Source organism: Apodemus sylvaticus, chromosome 12 (genome assembly GCF_947179515.1).
Source record: "Apodemus sylvaticus chromosome 12, mApoSyl1.1, whole genome shotgun sequence".
NCBI lineage: Eukaryota > Metazoa > Chordata > Mammalia > Rodentia > Muridae > Apodemus > Apodemus sylvaticus.
The window spans coordinates 77,302,091-77,329,518 of NC_067483.1; the positions used below are offsets into that span (position 1 = coordinate 77,302,091).

Below are 27,428 nucleotides of genomic sequence, written 5' to 3' on the forward strand. Positions count from 1 at the left end.
TATTCTTAAGTGGGCCTGGGCATACCAGTCTCTTCGACAACACCCAGCACCTAGACACTGTGTGCACTCTTCACTCTCTTCTTTGGAGCTCAGAGCAGAAAGACAACCAAACTTTAGAGGACAAGAGGGATACATTGCAGAAATGTGAAAAGCTGTCCGAGTTAAGATCTGAGGTGCCTTCACTAAGTGTATTATAATAATGAGAAAAGGCATTGGATCCACTCAAACAACAATTCTTTGATTTTGCTTTTAGGAGTTTTGATCATGTTTCCTATTAAGGATATAAAGAATAGCCCATGGACACAGACTTGGTGGGAGGAAGCACTCTCACAAATATACCATTATGCTGGTACAAAGACAAGATGAATGTACCCATGATAATGTAATTACAGCTAGCTGAAAAAATGAACTCTACATACTATTGTGGGAGACTAAATGGATAAAAGACATCACTTTGGAAAACTCTAGGGCATTATGAAGAACACTAAATGACATGTTACAAGTTACCCAGGAATTCCACTTCTGTATATAAACCCCAGAAAAGTGAGCATATGTCCTTACCACAAACTCTAAGCAAGAATATGGCAGACTTCTTCACAATAGGCCCAAACTTTAAACTATCCAAATTCCCATCTATACTAGACCATGTAAATGAACTACACAAAGTAATACACTACAGCAAGGATGGGCAGTCAGCCAGTCCTTGTAGCCATGGAATAAATGCCATGCAGAAAAAGTTTAGTTAAAGAAGCCAGACACGGTGTCCATGTATCATATGTTTCTGCTTATATGAAATATAAGCAGGAAAAACTCATCTTTCTTGCTAGAGGGCAACTAACAGCTGTCACCAGGGCAAGGAGGAGAGAGCTTTCTACAATGCATCCGTTTCTTGTATATGAAGTGTAGCTCATTGCCAGGGCTGTCCAACCTTTGATATTGCCACACAGTGTCATCATCTACAAAGTTCACATTGAGGGACAGCACAATCAAAAGGATAACATTTTTTTAAAAACCTCGTGTTTTATGTAAGTGTACAATTGTGTTAGCCCACATTCATAGTTAGACTCTGCTTCAAGTTAGTTCTGAAAGGGTATGTTGGGCTTGTAAAACTCCATCAAATTGAACACTAAGATATGTGTAATTTCATATATTTGTGGGAGAATAAAAATGACTTAAAATCTTTACCCATCTCTTTACCATATATATTCTTTTTGTTCTTATGGTCTCTGAGCACATGTATGTGACTTACTTTGACCAATAAGGTCCCCCCACCCTGCTACCTCAGTGCTAGAAGTGAAACAGGATCTTAGTGGACAAGCATCACCGAGTCCCAGCTCTCAGCCCTCCAGATAAGGTCTTAAGTTACAGCCTTCATCCCTGCTGACACAGTCTTAACAAACATAATCTGAGCAGTGGATTGAATGATTACATATCCTGCTTCTACTCAGGCTTTTGTGAAATTTCTATGAAAACATGGCCAGGCTAGTCTGCTAGAAGAATTCACAGAGCAACAGTAAAACTGCCCTTCATCAGGGCCAAAGTAACCCTAGATGAGCCGATAGCCAACTGACTCTCAGATAGGTAAATGTACCAAGCAAGATCAAAGTACAGCACAACCAAACACAGCCTGAACTGTCAAACTATAAGCTTGTGAGCAAAACAAACACTCATTTGGAGTCAAGGAGCTATTGAAGACTTTTAAAGCAACATTGCTATGTAACCGGCAGATGATACAGTTATATATTTTAAGTTATATGAACTAAAACAATACAAAGATAGTGACTTAAAAGAGTCATGTCACACATCTGTTTTGAACACAGTCACATCCTATGAGAGCGAGAGCCTACCTGGGATCCTGGGAACCTGGTATCCCACAGAATCAGCACCCCAAAAATATAACAGGACACTCAAGGAAAGCCCAGACCAGAGACATCCAATGGGTGAGCCAACCAAAGGAAGCTCTCTGCCACACCTATAGTTTCCCATTTTCCCCAAAATACACCACAGCAAATAGTCATCCCTTCTCCCAATCTTTTTATTTTTAAATGGCATTTAAATGGCTCTGCTCTACATAAAATCTGTTGTATAATACCCAATATATTAAATCAGGAGAGGGGAATGGATAAGACTTTCTGTTTCTCATGTGGCCACGTTTCACCAAGCAGGGAAGAAAAACTGACAGTGGGGTCCTCTTTCTAAGACAACCGCTGGCAGAGGTGTGTGCAGGCACCTGGTCCTCAGCACCCAACGGAGTAGAGGCTATGTTACCTGGATTAACCTGAGCTCTTGCAGAGCCCAGGATGAGCAGGAGCAGGAGCAGCACCAGTGGCATTCTGGGAATCAGGATCATTTCAGAAGATGGAGCTGGAGCTGGAGTCGGCCGCCCATCGACAATGCAAGGAAACAGAAAGAAGGGAGAGAGATGAGTAACGCAGATTTCACCAGCACACTGGGAACATGATCTTCACAGACCATCTGGGACTTTTGAGAAGTTTATTCCCGTATTTAAAGCTTCAAATCCCACCCAGGGATCATTTAATGCAAGAATTTTCCAATCCTATTACATTAAACACTTACTCCTGTAATTAAAAATCAGCAGAACTACGCACAGGTAACAATGTATTACTGAGCCAGATACCAAATAGTAGTAACAAAGTGAAATATATATTTACGATGTCAGCTAATATTTTTATATTATCAACATTAATTCCAACATTAAACCAAGAAGAACATTCAGTAACTTTAATCTGTTTTTAAAGCTCTATAAGTTCACTTATCTTGATTCATTAGCTTTAAAGTGATACTCAGGACTTTGTTTTGGCTTCTTCTGTTTTTATTTTTATTTATTTATTTATTTTTATTTTTTAAGGTTTCCTACAAGTGATCATGTGACAATGGATTAGATACAGACATACCAATATATACCCAGATTTATCTCAATAGAGGCATAGGTAGTCACATTGTAACTACCTATCTACATTGTAGCTATTTGTATGTATACAAGTGAATATAATACATATGCACTGGTCCTTCACTCTGAAAGGCCCTAGAGGCAACAGCATCCCAGCAGTGAGCATTCATTGACCATGCAAACCAAGTGCCAAAATCTATCTTCTAATCACATCTTCCAATAAAAGGAATCGGAGTTCTTTAGAAAACATGGCTGATTCTAAGACTAGATCAGGAAATACACAAGATAGGCCTGGAACATATGTCATATGCACACACACACACAAACACTCACACACATACACCCACGCACACATACACACTCATTTGCACTCGATGAAATACATCAAAATCACATACATAGGAGTCAATTGATAATTGTCCCAGTATTGAAAGCTGGAACAATTTGATCAACAAAACAAATAGAGGAGTATTAGATTATAACTCAGAGTATAAAATAAATAAAATCCATGTTGATGTAAATAAATGACTGAATAAACAAATGAGGGAGAGTAGCCCATTTCCCATGAAAAAGAATTCCAAATAATTTAGTAGCTAATCCGATTTTAAGCAAGTGGGGTCTCACCACCTCCCACTCCTAGCGCCTCACATATAAGCTGCACACAGTAATTTGTTTCCAAAGAAAACAGCACGAGCCAAGGCAGGAAAAGAGAACATCTTTTCACTGGAGAACTCTGCCAAGCCACTTGGTGCCAGGTGATTATGGTTAACATCGGCACTGAAACGTCATCCTGACAGTGCGTGTCCTCGGTAGGATGTGATAGGAAGACACTTGAGGTCAGTGGTCCCAACCCACAAACCATGGCCTTTGTCTGCTAATGAGGAAAACATCAGACAAATCATAAGTGAGGGACTTTCTGCAGAATTCCTAAGTGATCCTCACTGCTGTCAGTCCTCCAAGACAAGAAAGCCTGAGAAACCATTACAACTAAGGGGCAGGGGAGAGGGGGAGCTAAATAAGATGTAATGTGTGGCACACTGTATGGGTCCTGGGCTAGAAAAGGGACATTGGGGGAAACCAAGGAAGTCAGAGTAAGTTGTGGACTTTAGTAAGGAACACATCCACAACATTGGTTTGCTCATTTTGACAAACTGACCATAGGAAGGTAAGATGAACTCATGTCACGTCGACAGGAATTCTACATGATCTCTTCACAGTGATTCTGTAAATATAAAACTGTCCTATCCTCCAGATAGCACTGACAAGCAATAAGGAGAGAAAACTGTGTAAGCTGGACCAAGTAGGTAGACTTCTGGGACCAAGTAGGGAGAATTCCGGGAGCGATCCTTCTGACTGGGTTCCTGAATGGGAGGCAAGATCGTAATGTGCAGCAAGAGAGAAGCAGACGGAAAGGACTGATAGAGACAAACAGATGGTGGTTTTAAATGTAATGATTTCTAAACAGTATCATGTCGATCCACATGAAAAATGGTTTTATTTGCTTTCATTTGTTTAGTGTGTGTATGCGTGCACGCGTGCACGCATGCATGCACACACGTGCATACATGTGCATGTGTGTGCATACATGTGCATGTGTGTGCATACATGTGCACGTGTGTGCATCATGAGAGAAAAACCCATAGGAATCGTTTCCCTCCTTCTATCACATGTGTTCTGGAGTTCAAACTAAAGCCATGAGACTTGGTGGCAAGTCCCTTCACCCCCTGAGCCATCTTATCAGCCCCTTAAAATATCTTTTTAAAATGTCTACATTTATTCATTCATTCATTCATTCATTCATTCATTCATTCATTCATGGTGTCCACATGAATGCATATGGTGGTCTGAGAACAGGTTGTGAGAGTCCATTCTATGTGGGTTCCAAAGGTCCAACACAGATCATCATGTTTGGTGGCAATCGCCTATACCCAGTGACCCATTTAAAAGGCCCTGAAACAAAAAGTTTAAGCCAGATATTCTGATGGTTTTCTTTAAAGGAAATGGAGTCAAAGCAAGACAAATTGAAGAGATGAATGTGACTCTGTGGTGTGGGACATAGGGCCTGCGAGATCACAAAAAGATGGTGTGCATACATTTCACTAATTCAGGTTTAATTAACACCTGTCTGAGTGGCCTTAGTTATTACTAGGAACTCCAGAAACTGGAAAATATGCTTTTATAGAGTCTCCCAGAAAACACTCCTAGAAGGAACAACATAGAAGTAAGTGTTTCTCATGATCATGATCTAAGGATGTCCTTCCACAGAGAACCAAGCTCCTGTGTGCAGCCAACTTGCAAGTGCCGAGGTCCAGATGTATCTTCTCCTGCAAGCTTCTGTCTCCATAACACACACATACTCCTCTCCCTTTTGTGGCATCTTACTCAAGAGTTTCTGGCCATACATTTCTACTCTCCAGAACCCTTCCCAGTTCTATAGAAAATATCTTCTACACCTCATGTCTCCTCTTCACCAAACCGCATGCCAAATTGACCTCTGTGTTACTGTAAAGTTATCTGTTAATCATTAGCTTCTTCTATAAACTATGTATTCAGAAATGGATTTTAATGGAATACTCTGAAAGTATTAAGTCTGAGCTATACCAGACTTAATAGGTAATTTTTAAAAAATGATGATTTCCCTTTGATATTGCTGCTTGATTTCAGACTCTAAAAGCAGTGATGGTTTTCCCCCTTTTCTTAAAAATCAAGTTGAACACTAGCTAACTAACAACCACAGGAGGACCAAAACAGACCTGTATGTCCTATCCCTGTAGCAAGCGTTTCTAATGTCCCAGGAACCATTTCACCAACATTCACTGAATGGCATGTTTTCACTGACATGTAGCTGAGGAGGACATGGTTAAAGTCTCATGTCACAGCACACAGACACAAACAGGCACATGGGTCTAGGGTTCACATGACTCCGGAGTCATAGTTTTTCATATAGTAATGATCATGGCTTCAACTATGCATGGTCACTGTGACTATTCAGTGTCCTTTATATAAGCTCCATGTCTACTCACTCTCAGTGCTACTGTGTTTTAAACACTCAACAGAGAGGCTTGATAAATACTGTCATAGACCCAAACCACATGCCAAATTGACCTCTGTATAGGTAGTGATTATATCTACCTATAATCTGAGATGTTTTGCCCTAAAGGGACTTTCCTCAAGGATTTCAATGAGAAGACAACACCCTCTGAATCAATGGTCTCAAGGACTCAGCATTTACCCATGTGCTACACAACAGACCCCAGAGCAATTGTGGAACCGTGACAAGCAGTGCACTTTTGTGACTAACAGCATGAACCCCTTTGACAAACACTTTATTCAAGCCTTAAAACACATAAAATTCAAACTGCAAAGGTCCCTGGTCAGAGTTCTGCCTTCCACTCATTTACTCAGCAATTATTTTGGAAATGTGATTCATATGGTATATATACATCATAAATGTCAGAGAAAGGTGGGGTCAATGGCTCAGGCACTAATGTACGCTCCAGAAGCATGGGGACCTGAGCTTCATCTCCCAGGATCCTTGTCACTAAAATACACTGGCACAGCTACAAATTCCAGTACTAGGGAAACAAAGACAAGAAAAAGACCCTTTGCTCTCACTGTCCAGGGAATGTAGCCAAATCAGTGAGCTCTGGGCTCAGGAAGAGACCCTGATGCAAAAAAAAAAAGAAAAGAAAAGAAAAGAAAAGAAAGAAAGAAAGAAAGAAAGAAAGAAAGAAAGAAAGAAAGAAAGAAAGAAAGAAAGAAGAAAAGAAAAGAAAAGAAAAGAAAAGAAAAGAAAAGAAAAGAAAAGAAAAGAAAAGAAAAGAAAAGAAAAGAAAAAAACAACTAACTAACCAACCAACCAACAACAACAATGAAACTAGGTGAAATGAAGTGTGATCAAGGAAAGTATCCAACACCGACCTCTGGCATATATATGTGTGTGTGTATATATATACATATATATATATATATGTTTGTGTGTGTGTGTGAGAGAGAGAGACAAGAGCAACATTATCATAGAACTTATAGTATACAAATAAATAAATAAAAATATGCAAAGATAAAGAGACAGCAAGTGACAGGCCAAGTGCTCTAAATCGTTTCTTCCTCTTTCAGTCTTGTACTAAACAAGATGTTAGGGGGTGTGACAAGGATCTGTATACAATAAAGAAAACAAGGTTGAAGACTTAAGGAGTGGATTCGCTGTTCCAGGTATGGGGTTCAGTAAAATTCCTCCAAGCATGCCAGTGGTTCAGAGGCAGAGAGGCAGAACTGTGCAGAGGCTGGGCAGCCAGAAGCCATTCACGAATAAACAAGCACTTGATAACTAAGCCTATGATAAAAAGGAACATCAACAATCAGTGACAGTTCCTGTGGCTCGATGACCTTTTCAAAAGCAAAAACTAAGGCCTAGCCACAGCTCACACAAAAACATAGAACCCAAAACATAAAGACAGAACAATGGAAGGACCTCAAGAAAATGTAAGAATTTGCTATAAACTAAAGAAAAGCTTGCGTGAAAAGGACATTGAAATCAAACTCCACAGAAGAAAAATAGTGATAACATTCCCCATAAAAATCTAAAACATCCTGGGAACAAGAAAGATATTATAAACTTAAAAGATAAGCAAGGAACAAAGTTAAATATTTGAAACTATGAAACAAAACAACTTCTGTTGTAAAAAGCCACCAGAATATGGGCCAAGTAAATAAAGAACATTTAACAAAAGGGACATCATATCGCATTTATATAAGAATTCTAGCGCAGAAAAATCCGAAAAACCAAACATCAGAGCAGTCGCTGAGTTGGTCTCACAAACTTCTCAAGCTTGAGGACATGAGAACTGGCAATGGTGTGACATGTGTGCTCCACAGCTAAAAATGCACCATGCTTCCCACGTGGTACGTATCCTAGAGAAGGGGTTGCAGGTATATACAGCATATGTGTACAAACAAGTGTTCGGCAGTATATTTTCTAAGTAACAAAAACTCAGGAAGATGTTTATCAACGGGGGATGCTATATACTATGCTGTTCCTACTATAAAATACTTTACAATGGCAAAGAGAAAGAATTTCAGAAGCTGGAGAGATGGGTCAGCATATAACAGTATTGGCTGTTTGTACAGAAGACTCAATTTTCTGGGCAGTGGTGGTGCATGCCTTTAATCTCAGTACTTGGGAGGCAGAGGCAGGTAGATTTCTGAGTTCAAGGCCAGCCTGGTCTACAGAGTAAGTTCAAGGACAGCTAGAGCTATACAGAGAAACCCTGTCTCAAAAAGCATAATAATGAAGAAGAAGAAGAAGAAGAAGAAGAAGAAGAAGAAGAAGAAGAAGAAGAAGAAGAAGAAGAAGAAGAAGAAGAAGAAGAAGAAGAAGAAGAAGAAAAAGAAGAAGAAGAAGACTCAGTTTGCCTCCTAGCCCCCACATATCAACTCACAACCTCTAGTTACATGGGGATCAAGTACTCTCTTCTGGCCTCTGTGGGCACCACACATGTGGTACATATCCATACATGCAGACAAACAATTCATACATGCAAAATAAATAGTTCATTAAACTAAAAAGAGTGAATTACAGCTATGTGTTGTCACATAGCTTCCCGCTTGCAACATGTTCTTAGGTGAACAAGAAGGCTGCAAAGTCTTTGTGGAACGGTCTATATGTCTTTTATGGGCACACACACTTATATATTCGTAGATAATCTGGTAACAATGACTCCCTCAGGGCAGGAGATGCTAGATAGAGTGCAGATTTTGGCAAGAGGGCTTGTGAATGACTGCAGTTATGAAGACTGCCTTATTCATTATTTTTCATGTCTGTGTGTATGTGGTGTGAGCACATGCATGTTTGTGTACCTGTGTATAGAGAACGGAGGTTGGCATTGACTGTTTTCCTGGGTCATTCTTCACTTTATTACCTGAAGCAGACTCTCTCATTGAGTAGGAGCTCACCGGTGCAGTTAGTCTGCCTAGCTAGCTTGCTCCAGGAATTCCCTATACACAGAGATTTCAGCAGGCTACCACACCCACCCACCTAGCTTTTATATGAGTTCTGGAGACCCAAACTCCAATCTTTACCCTTCTATGACAAGTCCATTATACACTGAGCCATCTTCCTAGTTCATTGTTTGATTTTTAAAAGGGAAATGTGTTTTTGGTTAATCTCACTTATAATAACTTTTCTGAAAAAAAAATGAAAACATTATTCTTGGCATAAGGCTGTCAGAATCTCGAGACGCTTTCCAGGCAATCCTGCATATTCCAGAATGGGAGCTATTGGGGCAACATGGCCTGTATCTCCAGAACACACTTGGACTACTCAGAAATAGTATTGATTAGTACATCCCACAAGCAGGAGCACAAAAGTGGTTGAGAATCACCTTGTGTCTTTCTAGTTTTGAATGTTGAGTACCTTTCAATTGAATAATACCACAGTCATCACAACCATGCAGAGGGGAATTACCATCTTCTTTCTAGAGATCTAGAAAGCTCAGTTGCTTCACTAACAGCCTGGACAGTCTCACATGGTCTGGCTATTGTTTCCCACCCACCACTCTGAGTATAGTTCTCTTCTTAACCTGTCCGTCTGTCTGTCTGTCTGTCTGTCTGTCTGCCTGCCTGCCTGCCTGCCTGTCTGTCTACCAAGTCAGACTATGAGTCATCTAAGATCAGGGATCCTACTTTCCCTGCTTCAAAACAAAGTTGATTTTTTTACTGCCCTGGGCCATGAAGTTAGGAGGAAAGACAGTTAACACTGACTCTAGTGACCCTGACCCCAAGGCCAGTACTTCTCTGCCCACGGCTCAGCACTTTCTAAGGAACATCAATGGGCATGTGGCTCAAAGAAAGTATGTAGTAAAGAATCCCCTTTTCCCTCTTCCTCAACTCAAATCCCTTCCCCTTCCCCATGTTCAATGGACACTCCTAATTGAACGTAGAGGAAGTCACAGCTCAGGACTTCCCATAAACTCTACAAGATCCTGCAGAAGATCTTTCTACCTCTATCTACCTATCTATCTATCTATCTATCTATCTATCTATCTATCTATCAATTAGCTATCTATCTGTCATCTATTATTTATCTATCATTGGCTATTTTTCTATGTATATAAGAAAGAAAGAAAGAAAGAAAGAAAGAAAGAAAGAAAGAAAGAAAGAAAGAAAGAAAGAAAGAAAGAAAGAAAGAAAGAAAGAAAGAAAGAAAGAAAGAAAGGAAGGAAGGAAGGAAGGAAGGAAGGAAGGAAGGAAGGAAGGAAGGAAGGAAGGAAGGAAGGAAGGAAGGAGGAAGGAAGGAAGGAAGGAAGGAAGGAAGGAAGGAAGGAAGGAAGGAAGGAAGGAAGGAAGGAAGGAAAAAAGAAGCTTTCTACCTCAGGTAGGTCCACACCAGGATTTAGACATATTAGGAAATCAGAAAGAAAAATGGAAGGTCAGCCAGGAGTGTGGCATCTACACTCAGAAATGAACAACTCTTCAGCAGGGAACAAAAACAAGAGTATGGGAAGTCCAACTTCTTACTAATTACCTGTGAACTCAAATGAGCTCACCAAAGCCTCTCTCAACTGCAGTAAGAGAAAGATCAAGCCTATTCTACAAAAGGTTCTCACAAGATGTCTCACTCTTGGTTCATCCTAAGGTTCCTGAACTCAAGGGCTATGCACCCCTATAGCCATACCTGCTTCTTACAACTTTCTTAGTTAAGTCAGAGAACCTCCCTGGGAACAAGCTTCACAGTAGTGATCAGGTGAGAGAGAGAGAGAGAGACAGAGACAGAGACAGACAGAGAGAGAAACAGAGAGAGAGAGAGAGAGAGAGAGAGAGAGAGAGAGAGAGAGAGAGAACCTTGAGAGACAGGGATGACATTAATATTGAGCTTCTGAGTGAGCAGAAAGCTAGTGTCACCTTCTCATCGAATGTATATGTTCCATAATCTCAGAGCAAGATGGGCTCTCTGTGTTAGTGGAAAACCACGTTCTTTGGTAGTCTGATCCACAAACCCCAAAACTGAAAAAAAAAAATCTAGTCTTCCCTATAGAACTAAATACATGTGATAGATAATAGATGAAATGGAAGAGTGGATAGATGGACAGATAAATACATGGCAGATAGACAGACAGACAGGTAGGCAGACAGGAAGGTAATAGTCAGATATATAATAAATGTTTATTGACAGATGATAGATATATACATAGATAGAAAAATAACCAATGATAGATAAATAATAGATGATAGATAGATAGCTAATTGATAGATAGATAGATAGATAGATAGATAGATAGAATCAATGTTGATTGATATATGATAAGGAAATAATTAATAGTAAATAATGGGTGGATAGAAAAATAAATTGACAAATAGTTGATAGATTATGAATAAAAGGTAGATGGGAAAGGATAGATCATATATGATAGATAAATGGATTGAAACAACAGAAGATAGATAATAAGTTAAGATAGATGGCATGTAGGAGGCAGGTAGGGAGATAAATGATTTAGATGACATATATGTGTATGTAGCTATAGTCAGAAATTCCTTTATAAACTGTATATGTATATATACATATATATACATTATATATACATATAATAAGTAACATTAATTTTTAAAGTAACCCCTTATTTTCAGCCTGTTATAACGTGAAAAGTAGAAAGTCCAGGCAACTGTTGGTGTCTTCTGGCCTAACCGTGAAGTTTCTTTTTTTATTCGATATATTCTTTATTTGCATTTCAAATGATTTACCCTTTCCTGGATTTCCCCCTCCCCAAAAGTCCCATAAACCCTCTTCCCTCCCCCTGTTCCCCCATCCACCCCTTCCCACTTCCCTGTTCTGGTATTCCCCTACACTGCTGCACTGAGCCTTTCCAGGACCAGGGGCCTCTCCTTCCTTCTTCATTTGATATGTGGATTGTGTCGGGTATCATCTATTATTTATCTATCATTGGTTATTTTTCTATCTATGTATATATCATCTATCAATCAACATTTATTATATATCTACCTATTATCTTCCTGTCTGCCTACTTGTCTGTCTGTCTATCTGCCATGTATTTATCTGTCCATTTATCCACTCTTCCATTTCATCTATTATCTATAACATGTATTATGTATCACATGTAGGATAATATCCACTTATCAGTGAGTGCATACAATGAGTGTTCTTTTGAGACTGGGTTACCTCACTTAGGATGATGTTCTCCAGCTCCATCCATTTGTCTAAGAATTTCATGAATTCATTGTTTCTAATGGCTGAATAGTACTCCATTGTGTATTTATACGACTTTTTTTTTAATCCATTCCTCCATTGAGGGACATCTGGGTTCTTTCCAGCTTCTGGATATTATAAATAGGGCTGCTATGAACATAGTGGAGCATGTATCCTTATTATATGCTGAGGAATCCTCTGGGTATATGCCCAGGAGTGGTATAGCTGGGTTCTCCAGAAGTGTTGTGCCCAGTTTTCTAAGGAACTGCCAGAGTGATGAAGTTTTAACAGCTCTCTTCTTCCCAAGCCCCTTAGAGAGAGCTAAACCCATAGGTGGCCGGGTTCTTTGTATCTTCATGTATGATCATTAGCATAACTCATCTTTTACTCTGAAGTAGAACTGGAGGTATATCCATCCCACCTTAAAACATGTCTGATCTTACTTAATGTGAAAATCATTGCATTCTTATCCCCATCACAGAATAGCTCTTTTCAAAATAAAAAATCTTTACTGGATGGTTTTGAATAACAAATCCCACACAGCACATTAAAAATGGCATTTGGTGTTTTCAAAGTGTTCCATCTACTTATCAAAGTTGTAAATCATTGAGTGAGTCTGGACCCTTAAACAAAAAATCTCAGTGCATTCAAAATAATACTCAATGCACTAAAATCCAGTATATAACCAACTTCTCAGGTGTACAACATGTCTGGTTTAGCAGGCCACTCAGTTTCCCAGACTGTTCATCGTCCCAGACCCAACAGCTGAGGACAGCCTGAGATGATACTGGATTTGGTGAAGAATCGGTGTCTATAGATTTCCTCTATGGGCCTTGGTGACACCTATGTCAAGGACCACAGAGGAAGTGCTGCTGTCCTGGACAATCAGCTCTGACTTGGGTGTGGATGAAAGACCAGGGAATGAATAGAAATGAAATAAAAGGACTTGTGCCAAGCTGGCACTGAAACGTGTACGGATATAACTGTGTGGTACTTATGTGTACACATGCAGATGATTAGGCTTTGGTGAGGAGAAATCTCATTCACGTATTTAACTCAGGGGACATTGGAGGTCATTCAAGACTTGTTTTTCCTCACTGCTGAGTCATTTCAAATTTAGCAAATATGAAGCATAATCTTTGGAGTATTTCATATTCAGCAGAAAAATATGCAGAAATGACTTTGGTTTGGGTAAGAGGTCCCCAGACACATATACACACAAACAACAGAACCTCCCAAACATCTTCATGTTTATCTTGATTCCTGAGGACTTGTCAAAGTCTTCTTCACTCCCAACTTCCCCCTGGGTCTCATGTCTTTTCCTCTCTGTATGATGTCCTCAATCCTGAGCCAAAATCCTTGAGAGGCCAATATATACTTATGGATTTGAAGTGTGACTCAGGTGGCCTGGGGTTACCAGCTCTACATGCACAGAACAGCAAAAGTTCCTTCTGCCTTTGTCAGATGAGGAATTAGTTTCCCTCTACCTCTGTCTTTCGATCTGTAAAATGGAGACAACTAGAATTTGTAAAGTAGTTGAAGGAAAGAGTGATCCAGACAGTTTACATTACCTCATTCACATCTGCACAACAGGAGATGGTAAAGAGCAAATTCTCTGTTGTGGAAGATGCACCCTTTTCCTGGGCAGAGCGTGGTCTCCAACCATATACCACATAATATCATTCACCTGTTTTCCTTTGAATATTATACCCCATTGGGATGTTAAACCTAAATGCTGTCAGAGGATTTCCAGGAGGAAGAGGTAGATGGCATAAATGTTAAACAGAAGTAGAGCTCTTTCCAAACACACAACTGTGGTCAGCACTACACACAATGCAATATCCCTTGGCTTGCCAAGACCTTGCTGAGTTTCAACAGACGCTGGATCTTCATTCTGAGCATACACACACAGACACACAGACACACACACACATACACACCTCTGACTTCCAAACAGATTCCACATGTGAATGTCCCACCTACCCAGCCATTCTTGTTTACCCAGCACACCCCTATCCCAGCTCCTCAGCCCTTCAGAGCATGAACTCATGAGCAGAAGGTTGTCGCTCCAGGCTTGGGACACAGGAGGGTCAGCATGTGGGATGCTGGTATGAGCGCTTGGAAGGTGCCAGAGGAACATGCTAGTCTTCCAAAACCACAGAACCACAGCAGTGAACGCTTTAAGAGACCCAAGACCTTGTCTTCCCCAATGCTTTCCTGTTATGTGACCTTTCTCTGGGGCACCAGAGGCAGGATCAGACTTCTAGTTATCTAGTCCAGAAGCCCTTGTCTGTTACTCTGCCTCTCCTGGCCCAGGTACCTGATCTTCCTTCCTAAAATGCAGAGCTATCCACAAGATCTTTGGGTTCGTTCTGTCTGTCTGTCTGTCTGTCTGTCTTTCTTTTCTTTAAAAACACGTTTTAAAGATTTATTTATTATATGTAAGTACACTGTAGCTATCTCCAGATACACTAGAATGGCTGGGATTTGAACTCAGGCCCTTCAGAAGAGTAGTCGGTGCACTTAACCACTAAGCCATCTCTCTAGCCCTGTCTGTTTGTTTTTAAACCAGCAGACTACTTACTGGGGAAACCTTTATGGTAGTTTTAAAGTATCTCCACAGATAGTTGCTACATTCTAGTGCCTCATTGTATATAACTGAACTGAGTCAATATAAACTTAACTGAGCCACATCTAGCAAAATGAACGAGTGGAAAATGATGTTTGTGGAACAATATCTGGTCTCTTCCCCGGGATCGCTGACTTAGAACCCCAGGCACCATGCTGTGACAAAACCCAGATCACAAAAAAGAAGCCCTATGTAGGTGTTCCCGCTGACCATCCAAGCTGAGGTCCTGTGGGACACGTTTCCACTCTCACACTTTGGAGAGAGGAGACCTTCCAGCGGAGCCCAACCACAGCTACATCTGGACACTTCAAGGTAGGCCCTGAGTGGGGACAACTGAGCCACGTCACCCAAACAGAGCCATGAGAGAAATGCTTGATGTTGCTTTGTGTCACTAAGCTTTGAGGTGATGGAGTGTAAAGCAAAGAGTAACTGTGGTGAGCCACACAGGAAAAGCTTTGCCTGTCACAAACTGAAGCGCCCATGTTCTTCATATTGCCTCGATTTTGGTTCACCAGTTTGTTTGTGGCCTTGCATCGCAGCACGAGGACATAGTTCATAGAGTGAAGGGGTCCGACTGACAAGCAAGGTCTCTTGAGTTAGGTGACAAACTGCCTTTCTCTTGGGGGTCTCAGAAGTGGCTTCTGACCCAGGTCTCATTACTTCTTTTGCCCTCTGGGTGGTGCACTTGCAGTCCCCCTGTCCAGCTTAGTCATCTTGTGGAAGACAAGCTCCCCAGGCTTCTGTGGAGTGTTATCTCTACTGCTCACCAGCTAGAGGGGCCTGGGCACACTTGAACCCTGACCCCTCTGCCCTCATCTGTGAAAATGAGAATAATAATGGCACTTTTCCCTCAGGAATGTTGTAAGGACAGCACACAAGAAGGGATTTAGAATACTGTGCATGAATGTGAACAATTATTTTAATCTCTCTCTCATATATAGACACGCATGTGCAAGTCCCTGCTCGTCAATATGAGGTGCCTCGCTCACGCTCCTCCTCCCAGTGCCAGTATATAGAGTCACTGAACATGAGGCTTGCTGATCCAGCTAGCCTAGTTAGCCAGCAAACCTCAGGTGCCCTTCTATCGCTGCCTCCCCAGCAACAGGATTACAGACACATCTTAGTCAGTGTCCTATTGCTGAAGAGACACCATGTCCAAGGCAACACATAACAGAAAACATTTAGCTGGGGGCTTGCCTACGGTTTTAAAGGTTTGATCCATGGTCATCATGGCGGGGAGCATGGTGGCAAGTGTGGCACTGGAGCAGTAGCTCAGAGCTACATCCCAATCTGCAGGCCAAGAGAGCAAGACTGGGTAGCGCATGGGCTTCTGAAACCTCAAAGCCCACCCCGCCCCATGGCATTCTTCTTCCATCAAGGCCACGCCTTCTAATCCTTCTAATCCTTTCAGAGTTCCAGTCCCTGGTGACTAAACACTCAAATACATGAGCCCATGAGGCATTTCTATTCAAAACACTACAGGCCACATTCCTTTAATATCTATAGATATGTGTGTATGTATACATGTATATACCATATATATAATGTCTATATACCATATACATAAAACACATACATATATACATATATAATACACACACACACACACACACACACACACACACACACACACATATATATATATATATATATATATATATATATATATATTATATATTATATATTGGTACTGGGGGGTCAAACTCAAGTTGTACTAAAGAAAGGTACAATAACACCATCATCTTCTTTAGTTTCCCAGTGCAGAACACCAAGTATGATGATAATCAGTGAATGTGTTAGGCAGATGACAAGATGGTATGGGATTCCTTGATAATCGGAAATATCTGCTGGCCTGTTAATCTTGCTGCCAAGAAAGGAGAAGACAGAGAACACACGCTTCTTCCATGATGCTCTTTCCTCCTTGGAGGCAGTCATACCATATCTCCTCCATTGCTGAACCTGTTGACTCAGCAGATAAGCCCATGTTAACCTGTACCTTACAACTCCCCGGTTGTGTTCATGTATGACCATGAGTCTTGTGAGTACTCAGCAAAACTTGAATGGTCTCAAAGGCATGGATATCTTGCTCCTCTAAGTTTTTCTTAGAGTAATAGTAAACATTAATTGAGCACTTACTAAATACCAGTCCATGTGCCAGGCTTTGTATATGTTTTTTGCATTTCGTTCAGAGCCCCTGAAGGATCCTGAACCAGTGAGGACAGAAAGCGAAGCTCCAGCAAACCCACCCATGGGCCTGAGTTCTAGCCTCAGATCTACCATAAATCCCCGTAGAGTCTGGAGGGCATGCGCGCGCGCACACACGGTGCAGTTCCCTTAAAGGGCTCAGCTCCCTCTTCACGAAAGCAATCGGGATAAGCGAGAATGGAGGGATTACAAGCTCTCTCTGCTCCAATGTTCTAAATTTTTAAAGTGTTATTTTAATTTATTTTTTAACATTCTTATACCTGCATACAATATTATGATATATCTTTATTATATGCACCCCCAACCCCACATTCCCATTTCTCCTATTCCCCCTTTGGTCCCCCCTCCCCATGCCCCAATGTCCTCTTCATCCTTTATAGCCATTGATTCAAATTAGTGCTCCTACGTGCATGTGGTTGGGTCTGGGTACATCTATTGGAGTATATGTAACCTATCAGTGTCTAAACGCCTCCAAAACAGGCAGCGCTCTACAGCCATCAACTGCAGCCAAGGGTGGGGTTTCACAAGTCCCTCCCCCATTCATGATGAAATGCTGACCAGCTTGATCTAGTTTTGTGCAGGGGACCCCCGCTGCTGTGAGTTCAAGAGTGTGACAGCCATGTCCTATCAAGAGGACAGCATTTCATGCACTCCATCCATCTTCTAGCTCTTAGATGCTTTCAGTCCCTTCTGTGGTGCTCCCTGAGCCTAGAGTGAGAAGCATCTTGAGAGAGATGTCCCATTTAGGGATGGGCACTCAGCAGTCACTTATTCTTATCACTTTGACCAGTTGGGAGTATCTGCATTACCCACTGTCCATTGGGCGCGGGACCAAGCATCCCTAAGTGAGGCTGCTGATACTCCCCATGCTGTTATGGTTCTAAACCCACCATAGCTTAGCAGAGCTGTCCCCAGCTCAGGGGGGATACAGTTCCTATGCAGCCCAGGCACATGCCATCTGACAGTAATAAGAACTTCGCTTGCTCTACACACTACAAAGCACCGGGACAGCCTGGTTTCATCAGTACTCCTTGCGCAGTCCACAAAGGAAATCTCTGCCAGACCCAGGCCAGAGTGGAGATGGTGAAAGACGCCCACTCGTTCCATTTCCGAAACCCATTGGCTCCTGTCTGGAATGAAAATCACCAATGGTAAAGGCTGCTAAGAGTCTGCCCGCTGGGTGGCTTGCAAGGTCACTCTGGGACAGAGAGGAGGCCCTGACTGGAGTTAGATTTGAGATCTGAACTCACCAGGGAGGAGCTGGTGCCAAACCTGAGGTTTTGGGAACCACGGCCTCTCACCTCTGGGAGAGACAGCAAAAGTCCAGCCAAAGATCTCCACAGAAACAAAACTAAGGGCTTCCTCTGGGTCTTGGGGACATCTTCAAAGTAAAGCAAGCCTTAATCGAAAGAGGGGGGGGGCAAGAGAAGAAAGGATTGGAATTGGAGACTTGCTTTCTCTGAGCTGTGCCTACAGGCATGTCCTCAAGAAGCTGTGGCATACCTAGAAGCAGAAGCTAAAAAAGGCCTTTTGGTTCACCATGGAGAGCGCATAGTAAATTCATCCTGGAGACTGGCTGCTCAGAGGTCTCATAGACAGTGCTGAATGCTGGTATATGAATCTGAAATCTGTGGTAAAATGGTGGCACCACTGTGCAATAGTATTGGAGCTTGTGCTAAATTACCCCTTTGTAACAGAGATCTTTTGGCATCTTTATAAAAGATAATAAGTACTCTTTTATTCCTCTTTTAAGAGACGCCAAAGCTAGGGGTGGTGATGCACAGCCAGAATCCCAGCACTTGGGAGCCTAAGACAGGCTGGTTGCTGGGAGATGGGGGTCAGCCTGGGCTACCCTGTAAGACCTCATCTGAAAACCCTAATAGAGAAGACCATAAGGAGACCCCCACAGAGCTCCTGTCACTGTGCTGCACCACGTGAGGACAGTGAAAAGGAGCCATCTGTAGTGACACCATTTAACATTCCCAAACTATGGAGACCTTCTCTGTTGTGCTGTTTCTTCTCTGTTCTTCTGCAAGCAGATTGGTAAACTGCTGCCATCTTTCCTGTTCTTTGTCTGTGCCTCTGCTCTGTGAGTCCTAAATGATTCATCAGGGTATTGAATGCTACTGAAACACAAACCCACACTGCTCAGTGCTTCTCTGGTTTCTTTTCACCACCCCACACTGAGCGATCAGCTACAGAGGAGAAAACATTGGTCTAGTTGCAAGGCATAAAGTTTCCTTCTCTGCCCTTAACACTAGCCATAAACAATTTAATGGCATGAGCTGTATATGCTATATTCTCCACTGTGCCCTAGAAGTGCTTCCTAAGCTCAGGTAACATGACATAGTATCTTCTCAATACTATTTCCTCTTATGCCTTGCCATGACCTCAAGTCTCAACAGTACTGTCTCAAGTCCCATTTCCTCTAGGATTTCGGTTAGAGTGTGAGCATTTTAGCATGTTTGGCAAGAGAACTGTCACACACTCATGCTTCCGGGAAACACACCCTCTTGTGTAGAAGTTCACATGCACATGATGGATGCTTAGTTGAATCATGTAATTAAAAACGTTGAAAGCTCAATGCTTTCCTAGAGTCCCAGTCTCTAAGTCCTAAGAAGAAAACTCTCCTCTAGGCACGGATATTCAGAGAAACTATGATGATCTTGACCCAACGCCCTGAAAGGGGATGTAGAAGAGGAACTAACGCCTAGACCAGTGTCCTAGAGTCGGCAGTAGCCTGGTAGGCATGGTGCTCATAATGACCTGAGTCAAGGGATAAGATCCAGCAACCAGAAGAATGGCAAACTCAACATGGGAAATGATTCTGTTATACAGAAGGTTGTGTAAAATGTCGAGTGAGAGGTGGGCTGAGCCTTGAATGGGACTGGAAAGTTGGTGAGGGGTGGGCTCGAAGCAAGTGTCATGGTCATTGCTACTGTAATGGTCACCGCCTCTGTGTGGCCTGTGGCTCTGGATAGATGGTCTCTCCTGAGAAGCCACGGCTGTTTCCAAAGAGAGTCTAGAGGCTTCTGCAAAAGTTAAGGCTTACGTGGGATGTCACTCCCCTAACAGCTTCAAACAAACTGATGGCACATGGTAAGGTGGGAGCAACTTTTCTAGGCTAATGGGAGTGAAGAGTTCTTTCTGAGGCTTTGTCTGAATGAAATGTGTGCACACTCCATGCTCTCTGCATTTAGGTTTAAGAATATTAAAGAGAAGTTTGACTCTCATGTTTTTATGTGTGGGTTGTGGAGCTAAGCCTAGGTCTCTCTGTCTGTCTGTCTCTGTCTCTGTCTCTGTCTCTCTCTCTCTCTCACACACACACACACAAACACACACAGCATTAAGCTGAGTAAGCTGAGGCTTTTGTTATACCCAAGCACACCACCCTTGAACACCCACAAAAGTTTTTCATTATGCTTCACTTTTAGACGGTCTCTCATTAAGTGACCCACGCTGGTCCCGAGCTCTCACCCTTCTGCCTTCAAACTTTTGGTCCTTTTGCCTCTGCCTCTTAAGTGGATAGGAAAACAGGCCTGAGCCGCTGGCCTGACTCAAACTGGTTTTCACTTTCACAAAACTGATGGTATTTGTAGGAATAATTAGTGATTTTTTTTTCTTTTTACAGAAAGGAAGTTGAAACAAACTTACAAGAAATTGAAAATACATTCTAACAAAATATAGAGAACAGGTCTCTCTCTCTCTCTCTCTCTCTCTCTCTCTCTCTCACACACACACACACACACACACACACACACACACATACACACACATTCAGCATTGTTATACAACCTCCAGATGGACAGTTGGCAGAGACCAGATCATAGAACCACAGTCACCCTCACACAATTCACCAACAGCAAAACCTCTACAGTCTTCCAAACCAACATTAAGACACTAATGGAGTCAGGTCTTTGGGGCAGAGTAAACCATGTTTCTTACTTGAGTGACACTGGGAACTAGGAGCAGTATTTATCCAGGAATAAGACAGAATTAAGTGAGCATCAGCAACGCCATCTTTGATGCCTGGCCAGCCTCAAGGACACACCCAGCAACAGCAGAGGACCAACCCCTCAGGACTAGCAGAGGACTACCACCTAGACAGCTTCTGTCCTTGAGCACCTTACCCCACCATCCTGTGCCATTTGATCCATCTGCCTTCCAACTCTCCTCCCTTCTCACTTTTCTCCTTAGTTGACACTAAGCACCCTGTTTCATAGGCAATGTTCTAAGAAGGATCCGTCTCAGGCAGATAAACAAGTGGAGAAATTACAAACATCAGTGACTAATGAACCAGCAAGGTCTCTTTTCGGTCTCAAAGAGGATGTCCTTAATTGGTAGTTGTTGTCACCGTTATTATTGATAAAGGCAGGCTTTCAGGGTTAGAATGTACAAGCCCCGTCCATCTGAACCTACAACAACACATCACACATCTTAACTCAGCGGTTGAGATGCAGGCTTTAGAACAAACTACCTCCTCTCCAATTTCCACTCTGGCCTTGACTGCCTATATGATTGTAAGCAAGTCTAAGCTTTCTTATCTAAAAGTGTAACATTAATGCCAGTCCTGTCTGAAAGAACCAGCCTCAGGACTAAACGAGTTAATCCTTAAAACAGTGCTTGGCATCAATTCTTGCCTACTATTATTACAACTGGAGCTGTTTAAATGACTGGAACCAATCTCATTTCACAGCAAATGCACTCTGATTCTCTCTCGTACATGGCGGAGGCTCATACATATTAAACAATCCTGACATTACAACACACCTTGGCAGCAGAAACAAACACACCAAAAGCAAACAAAAAGCCCATCCTCCTCTGCTCTAATAAGAAGCAGTCCATGTCAGCATGCAGAACTGTCAGAGTAAATCTCTTACCGGGACTTATTTTCCCAAGAATATCTAAGCCTACGTTCGTTAGAAATGTGGGATACTTTCGTTGTCAGCAGATGCTCTTGGGAGACACTATAGGGTTTAACTTTTGCCTGCTAAGGGGTTCTTAGGACCTGGATCTTATGACTTCTCTAGCAGGCCAGTTAAGCCCAATATTTGGGCTATTCTCTAAGCTGCTGGGGGGCGGGTCTTGGCTCTCATTCAAATGGTCTGGAATTCCATCCTTTCCAAGACCTGCATCTTCCAGCTGGTAATCTCAACCCATGAAATCTCTGAAATTGGAAAACGAAGAAAGAGTGTGTCACAAATGTGTCCTGAAGCTTCCCTGATAAGACCTTGATTCAAGATGTGGCTAAGATGCTACATGAAAATGGGAGATCCACTGAAAAGGTGGGGAGGCACAAGAAAGAGGGGGCCTGTGTGGCAAGGCAATGGAGATCCTAGCCCCCCCCCCCCCGCAGAGCCAAGGCATGTGTCCAGCAATGGGATGGGAAGAGAATCTGCAGCCCCAAATAGAAGACTCACACAGGCAGAGATTTTCATCACAGAGTAGACAGAGGTGGCTGAGTGCGGAGCAGGGTCAGGCAAAGAGGCTTGGAGGGACATCGCTCCCCTGGGTTTCTGTAGAAAGAGCTAGGCAAACAGCAGGGGTATGGGAGGAGAGTGGAAGGGGCCTCTCTTAAGAAGGCTGGGTCTCGCTCCCATCAGGAGGGTACACCTGTCAATTTCATCCGGGTCTAGGGATCGGTGAATTGCCTGACCACCCATCACCTCCACCAAATGTGCATCCAATCAGTGTCATTTTTCAAACCCTTGCCCAGATCTGGCTAGAAGGGCAGCAGTGAAAGCCAGAGGCTCAGACTAAAGCCAGCAGAATCCCAGGGCTCTGGGGCAGGCTCAGCTCATGAAATAAGACACCCAGAAAGAGAAGCTGAGGGGAGAGTCGCAGCCAAGCAAACACACCCTCGGCCTGTGAGCTCTGAGCCCAGAGGCCTGGGAGGGTGTAGAGGCTGCAGGGAAGGGTGACCAAATGTGCTTGCTTGGTTCCTCTACAGGGTCATCCTTTGCCCAGTGTAGCACTGCCCTGCCCACATTTCCCAGTGCTTCAGCCGTGAACTTCTGCTAAGCGAAGCCTATGTTAGTGTTGCCTGCTGTAAAAGATGCAGTGTCTGTATCCCCGGTGGGTCAGATGCTCTGCTGGGTCCATGGAATTCACCGTCCCCTTCTCCCTGCCCTTTAAACAGCATGGGAGGATAATGGAAGCATGACGTATCCGTAATCTACAGCAATGAGCAGGGGGAAGGTGTGCACACCTCCAGGATGAGTTAGCTCATATGTTTTCAGTATGATGGATGTAGAACCTAAAGACGTGTGCTCTGGAATGGTTCAAGCCAGAACCGCTGGGTTCATTAGCTCAGTGCTACCACTGACCTGCTGCTGTGTGACCCGGGAGAAATCACTGGAACTCCCTCAGCCTTCATTAACCTGTAAGGTGGGATTGTGACATGGACCCTGAATGATGATCGTTAGAGTTAAATAACACAGTCTGCTTCAAGCCGTTTGACGTCTAGAGGATAGCAGTTGCTCAATAAATGGTGGCTACAGGCAGAGTGTCTGATTTACATTCTCTCCCATTAAACTTGTTGAAGTGAACTTCCAAATAGCCCCAAGACACCATGACCAGCTCCTACCTAGCTGTCTCCCATTCTCACCTCACAGTGACTGAAAGCTCCATTTCTCATGCAATACAAAGACCTCCTCCTGCTCTCTGACCTCTGCCGTTCTCTCAAATGTGAGAAGCATCCATTTCTCAATGAAGGGACAGTGACAACTTGGAAGGAATTTTCACTCACCTCACCAAGAACTTGACAAAGCTACCAAACATTCAGAATACTTTTTCTAGAAATTAAGTCTCAGTTCTAGAAATGAGACACAGAACAATATCGGCCTGGAGGGAGAGTGAGACACATGGATCTTTGAATTATGCCTCACAGTTACAAAGTTCCATAAATTCAAATTTCACACTTGTGTTGGAGGGCACCACTCCTCCAACACAGAGATTTATGCACTAGAAAATTTAGGGAACACACAACTACCAGGGATAAAAGAAAGGCATAAAAAGAGTCTGGTCTTTCTGAATTAATAAATGATGTTTGGCTTGTATAACACTCCTATCAGTTACCAATGAAGAGATTTCCAGACTCTTACCAAATTATAAAGCTCCAGGTCGACATGCATTTATTGAACAGTTAGTGAGATCAGAGTCAGTAACTGTGCTAAATGCCCAGGATACAAACTGATGCAGTCACTGCCTGTTCGGCCCTTTAGAGTAGAGTGGAAGGTTCAGGAAAGTAATTACAGAATGATAGGAGAAGGGAACTCTGGGGAAATGCTACCAGACCATGAACATCTGACCAAGTTCAGAAGTGTTTGTTAGAGCAGCTTCCTAGATGAAAACAGCACCCAAGGTGAGCTCTGGGGTAAAACTAATGTCACAATGAGCAGACAGGCAAACAGTATATATGTATGGGTATAGAAGGAATATGCATGTGTGAGTGCACATGCGGATAGATAGATAGATAGATAGATAGATAGACACATACATACATATATGATAGATAGATAGACATATACATATATACATATATGATAGATGAATAGATAGATAGATAGATAGATAGATAGATAGACTTTTGCATACAAAATTTTTTACTTGTATTCTTTTGAGTCTGGCCCCTCTGACTCACAATTACATCTTTGAGATACATTCATAGTATCATATAGAATGGCATTCAGTGCTTCCTCAAAGCTGTATGGCATTACACCTTGGGAATAGTCCATGACTTACTCTCTATTATAAATCAACATATGGCTTTTTCCAATTTGGAGTCATTATTAATGACAGCATATGAAGGATCATTCTAGTACAAACCTTTAGGCAACACATGTTTTTAGCTATGTAGGGGAATGATAGTATGTACACGCATAATTTTAATAAATACTCCCAAAAGGCTTATGGAAAGATTGTGCCAATTTTCACTCTTACTGACAGTGGTTGTAATTGTTACTCTATATTGCCCTTTCTCTTGCCTATGACGTTAGGAGAGTTCTCTGTCATTCCGAACTCAAGCCCTTATTGAATGGACGGACATCAATATCTCCCCTGATTATGCCGTCTCTGCCTTTCCTATTTTAACAGTAATGTGATAAACCCAAATGATTCACTTTATTGCAGCCGACTGCGTCACTTTTCCTGTCCTGGCAGTGCTGTCTGGGAGTGGGAACTGCGCCGCACAGGAAGGCTGATGAAAGCAGGGAAATGGAAGTGGAGGGAAAGCACCTTCCGAATGAGGAGCCTTCAGGAGCGAGGGAAGGAGATGTCCTCAGGACTGGAAAAACACTCTGGGCTGGCCAGAGTAGAAGAAGGTTTATATCAGCCATCGTGGGAACGAACCTAGGAGTGTGGGATGCAGCTGGTCTGCCAGGAACCTAAGGCCAGTCCAAGGCCTTTTCTCTTGGCTTGAAGGCAGAGACTGCTTTGAAAGGTCCCTGTCTCCAGCTCGCTGTCTCCAGCTTCCTTACTATCCCAACTGCATTAGTCTGAACCACCTGGATGTGCTTAGCACACAGACGAGTCACTGTCCCTTGGAGAAACTTTCTATCTATCTGTTCATCTATCTCTGAAAGCACACACTGGCTAAGGGCTCAGGACTAGCTTGTGTAGGCTCCCAAGAGATGATTCTTATAGATTCAGAAATTCTGGCAGGCAGCAGACATCATGATGGTAGTTCAAATCGCCATGATAAGAGAATGTACACAGGAGATTGGTCCAAAGCTACACATCGGGCTTGAGCACCTCTTCTACAGGACCCGTTCTTGAACATTTGCCAGCACAACCCCAGAGACGGATCCCACCCATCTCTTGATGCTTATCACAGAACGCACTGCCGATGTCAGTGTTTGCTGAGAAAATTCAGAGAGGATCTCTTGTGAACTGTTTGGAAGCATCACCTGTTAATTAAAAGGCTGATGGCCTATTAGGAAATAGAAGGTGGGACTCTATTGGTATTCTGTGCACTAGAGAGAGGTGGGGGGATTCACCCAGGACTCTGAGAAAGTCAGACGCATGAAACTGGGGAGAGGTAACGACAATGTGGCAGACGCAGACTACAATAAATGAGCTATTTACTTTACATGCTAGTGCGGGGCTCGGGGCCTGAGCCTCAGCTTAAGGCCACAGCATTGTAATTACTAATAAACCTCTGAGTCACTATTCAGGAAATGGAGCCCAGGTGGAGAAGCTCGTGTTTACAAAAAGTGTATTTTTCACAACTCATAGCAAGCACTGTTTTTAAAAGTGCAGGTAGGGCCTAGAAGGATTGCTCTGCAGTTTGAAGTTGGCTCTACTTTTCCAGAGGACTCAAGTTTAGTTCCGAACACCCATCTCGGGCCCTCACAAACAAAAAACCTGTAATTTCAGCTCCAGGGGATCCAATGCCCTCTCTAGACAACACAAGCACCTCCCCTCATGTGCTCAGCCCCACTCACCCCTGTGTGCATCCACATACCCCCCATACCCTTCCACACCACACTTTAAAAAGAACAAAAATCAAATCTTTAAAAAAAGCTAAAAGCCCAAGTAAAAAAATTCTCCTAGCGACAATCATGAGGCCCCTGTCCTCCCCTCTTGCAGTACAATCAGCATGCCCTGCTCCTTTATTGTACATGGTGATTGGTTCCTAACCCTTTACAAGTGAATCCACGAAGACTTTCAAGAACATCATGGAGTTATGCATAACTAAGTGTGAAGCAGTGTGTGAGAGGCCCAGACCTCCGGGGATATTTATAAGCCATCTGCTGTCCCTAAGAGGTCTATGAAGCAGCCTTTCCCATGAAAATCTAGAGTAAAAACAGCCCAGGCATTTCCTAGAGCCAAAAGTACATCTAACTCACAAGGCCCCCGAGCGAGGAGCCTGTGGGCCTGCTGTGTCAGATTCCTGGGCATGTCCCTGGCTGCTCCCTCCCCAAACAGGATGGGGAAATGTCAGATGGCTCCAAAGCACATGATTCCCATCACCAATGTCCCAGGGGGGTGGGGGGGATGAGGTTTTCAGTAAAAGAAATGAGCAACGCTTTATCTGCTGCACAATCCCCAAAGCCAGAACTGGGTGAGAGAACGGATATAAATTAAACAGACGCAACCCCAGCGTCTCAGCAGTTGGAGCTATAACTGCAGATCCCTTTGTTTTAAAGTAAGAGTAGTGCCCAGTGCTTCTTAATGAAAAAAGAAGAATGTAGGCTGTGACTGGGAGCAGGGGAGGAGCATCTCCTACGGAAGAGAGACAAGGGCCTGTGTGATTCAAACAAAAATTACTCAACATTATAATTGTTTTCATTTCATTTTTAGTCACCATAAGCAGCTTGCTTGGAAATTACAGAAAAACATGAAGGACATCATAAGCGATGTTTGTAAGTATCTCTTATAAATAAGACAGGCATGGGATTGCAAAAGGATGAGAACTACTCATCTATTTTCACACTTATCTCTGATAGAGGAGGGAATTGAACATCCAGCTAAGAGATCTGGAA

The 27,428-nt window shown here is 42.7% G+C and overlaps 1 protein-coding gene across 2 annotated transcripts in view; it reads right to left on the bottom strand.

Annotated features, from left to right (window-relative positions):
- Positions 1–27,428, bottom strand: part of Ddr2 (discoidin domain receptor tyrosine kinase 2) — a 132,562-nt gene that overhangs the window by 48,527 nt on the left and 56,607 nt on the right. For both annotated transcript variants that reach the window (XM_052200502.1, XM_052200503.1), the window contains exon 3: positions 2,269–2,370. In XM_052200502.1, the coding sequence (XP_052056462.1) occupies positions 2,269–2,350 (82 nt within the window). In that variant the 5' untranslated portion in view covers positions 2,351–2,370. The remainder of the gene's footprint in view (positions 1–2,268; positions 2,371–27,428) is intronic.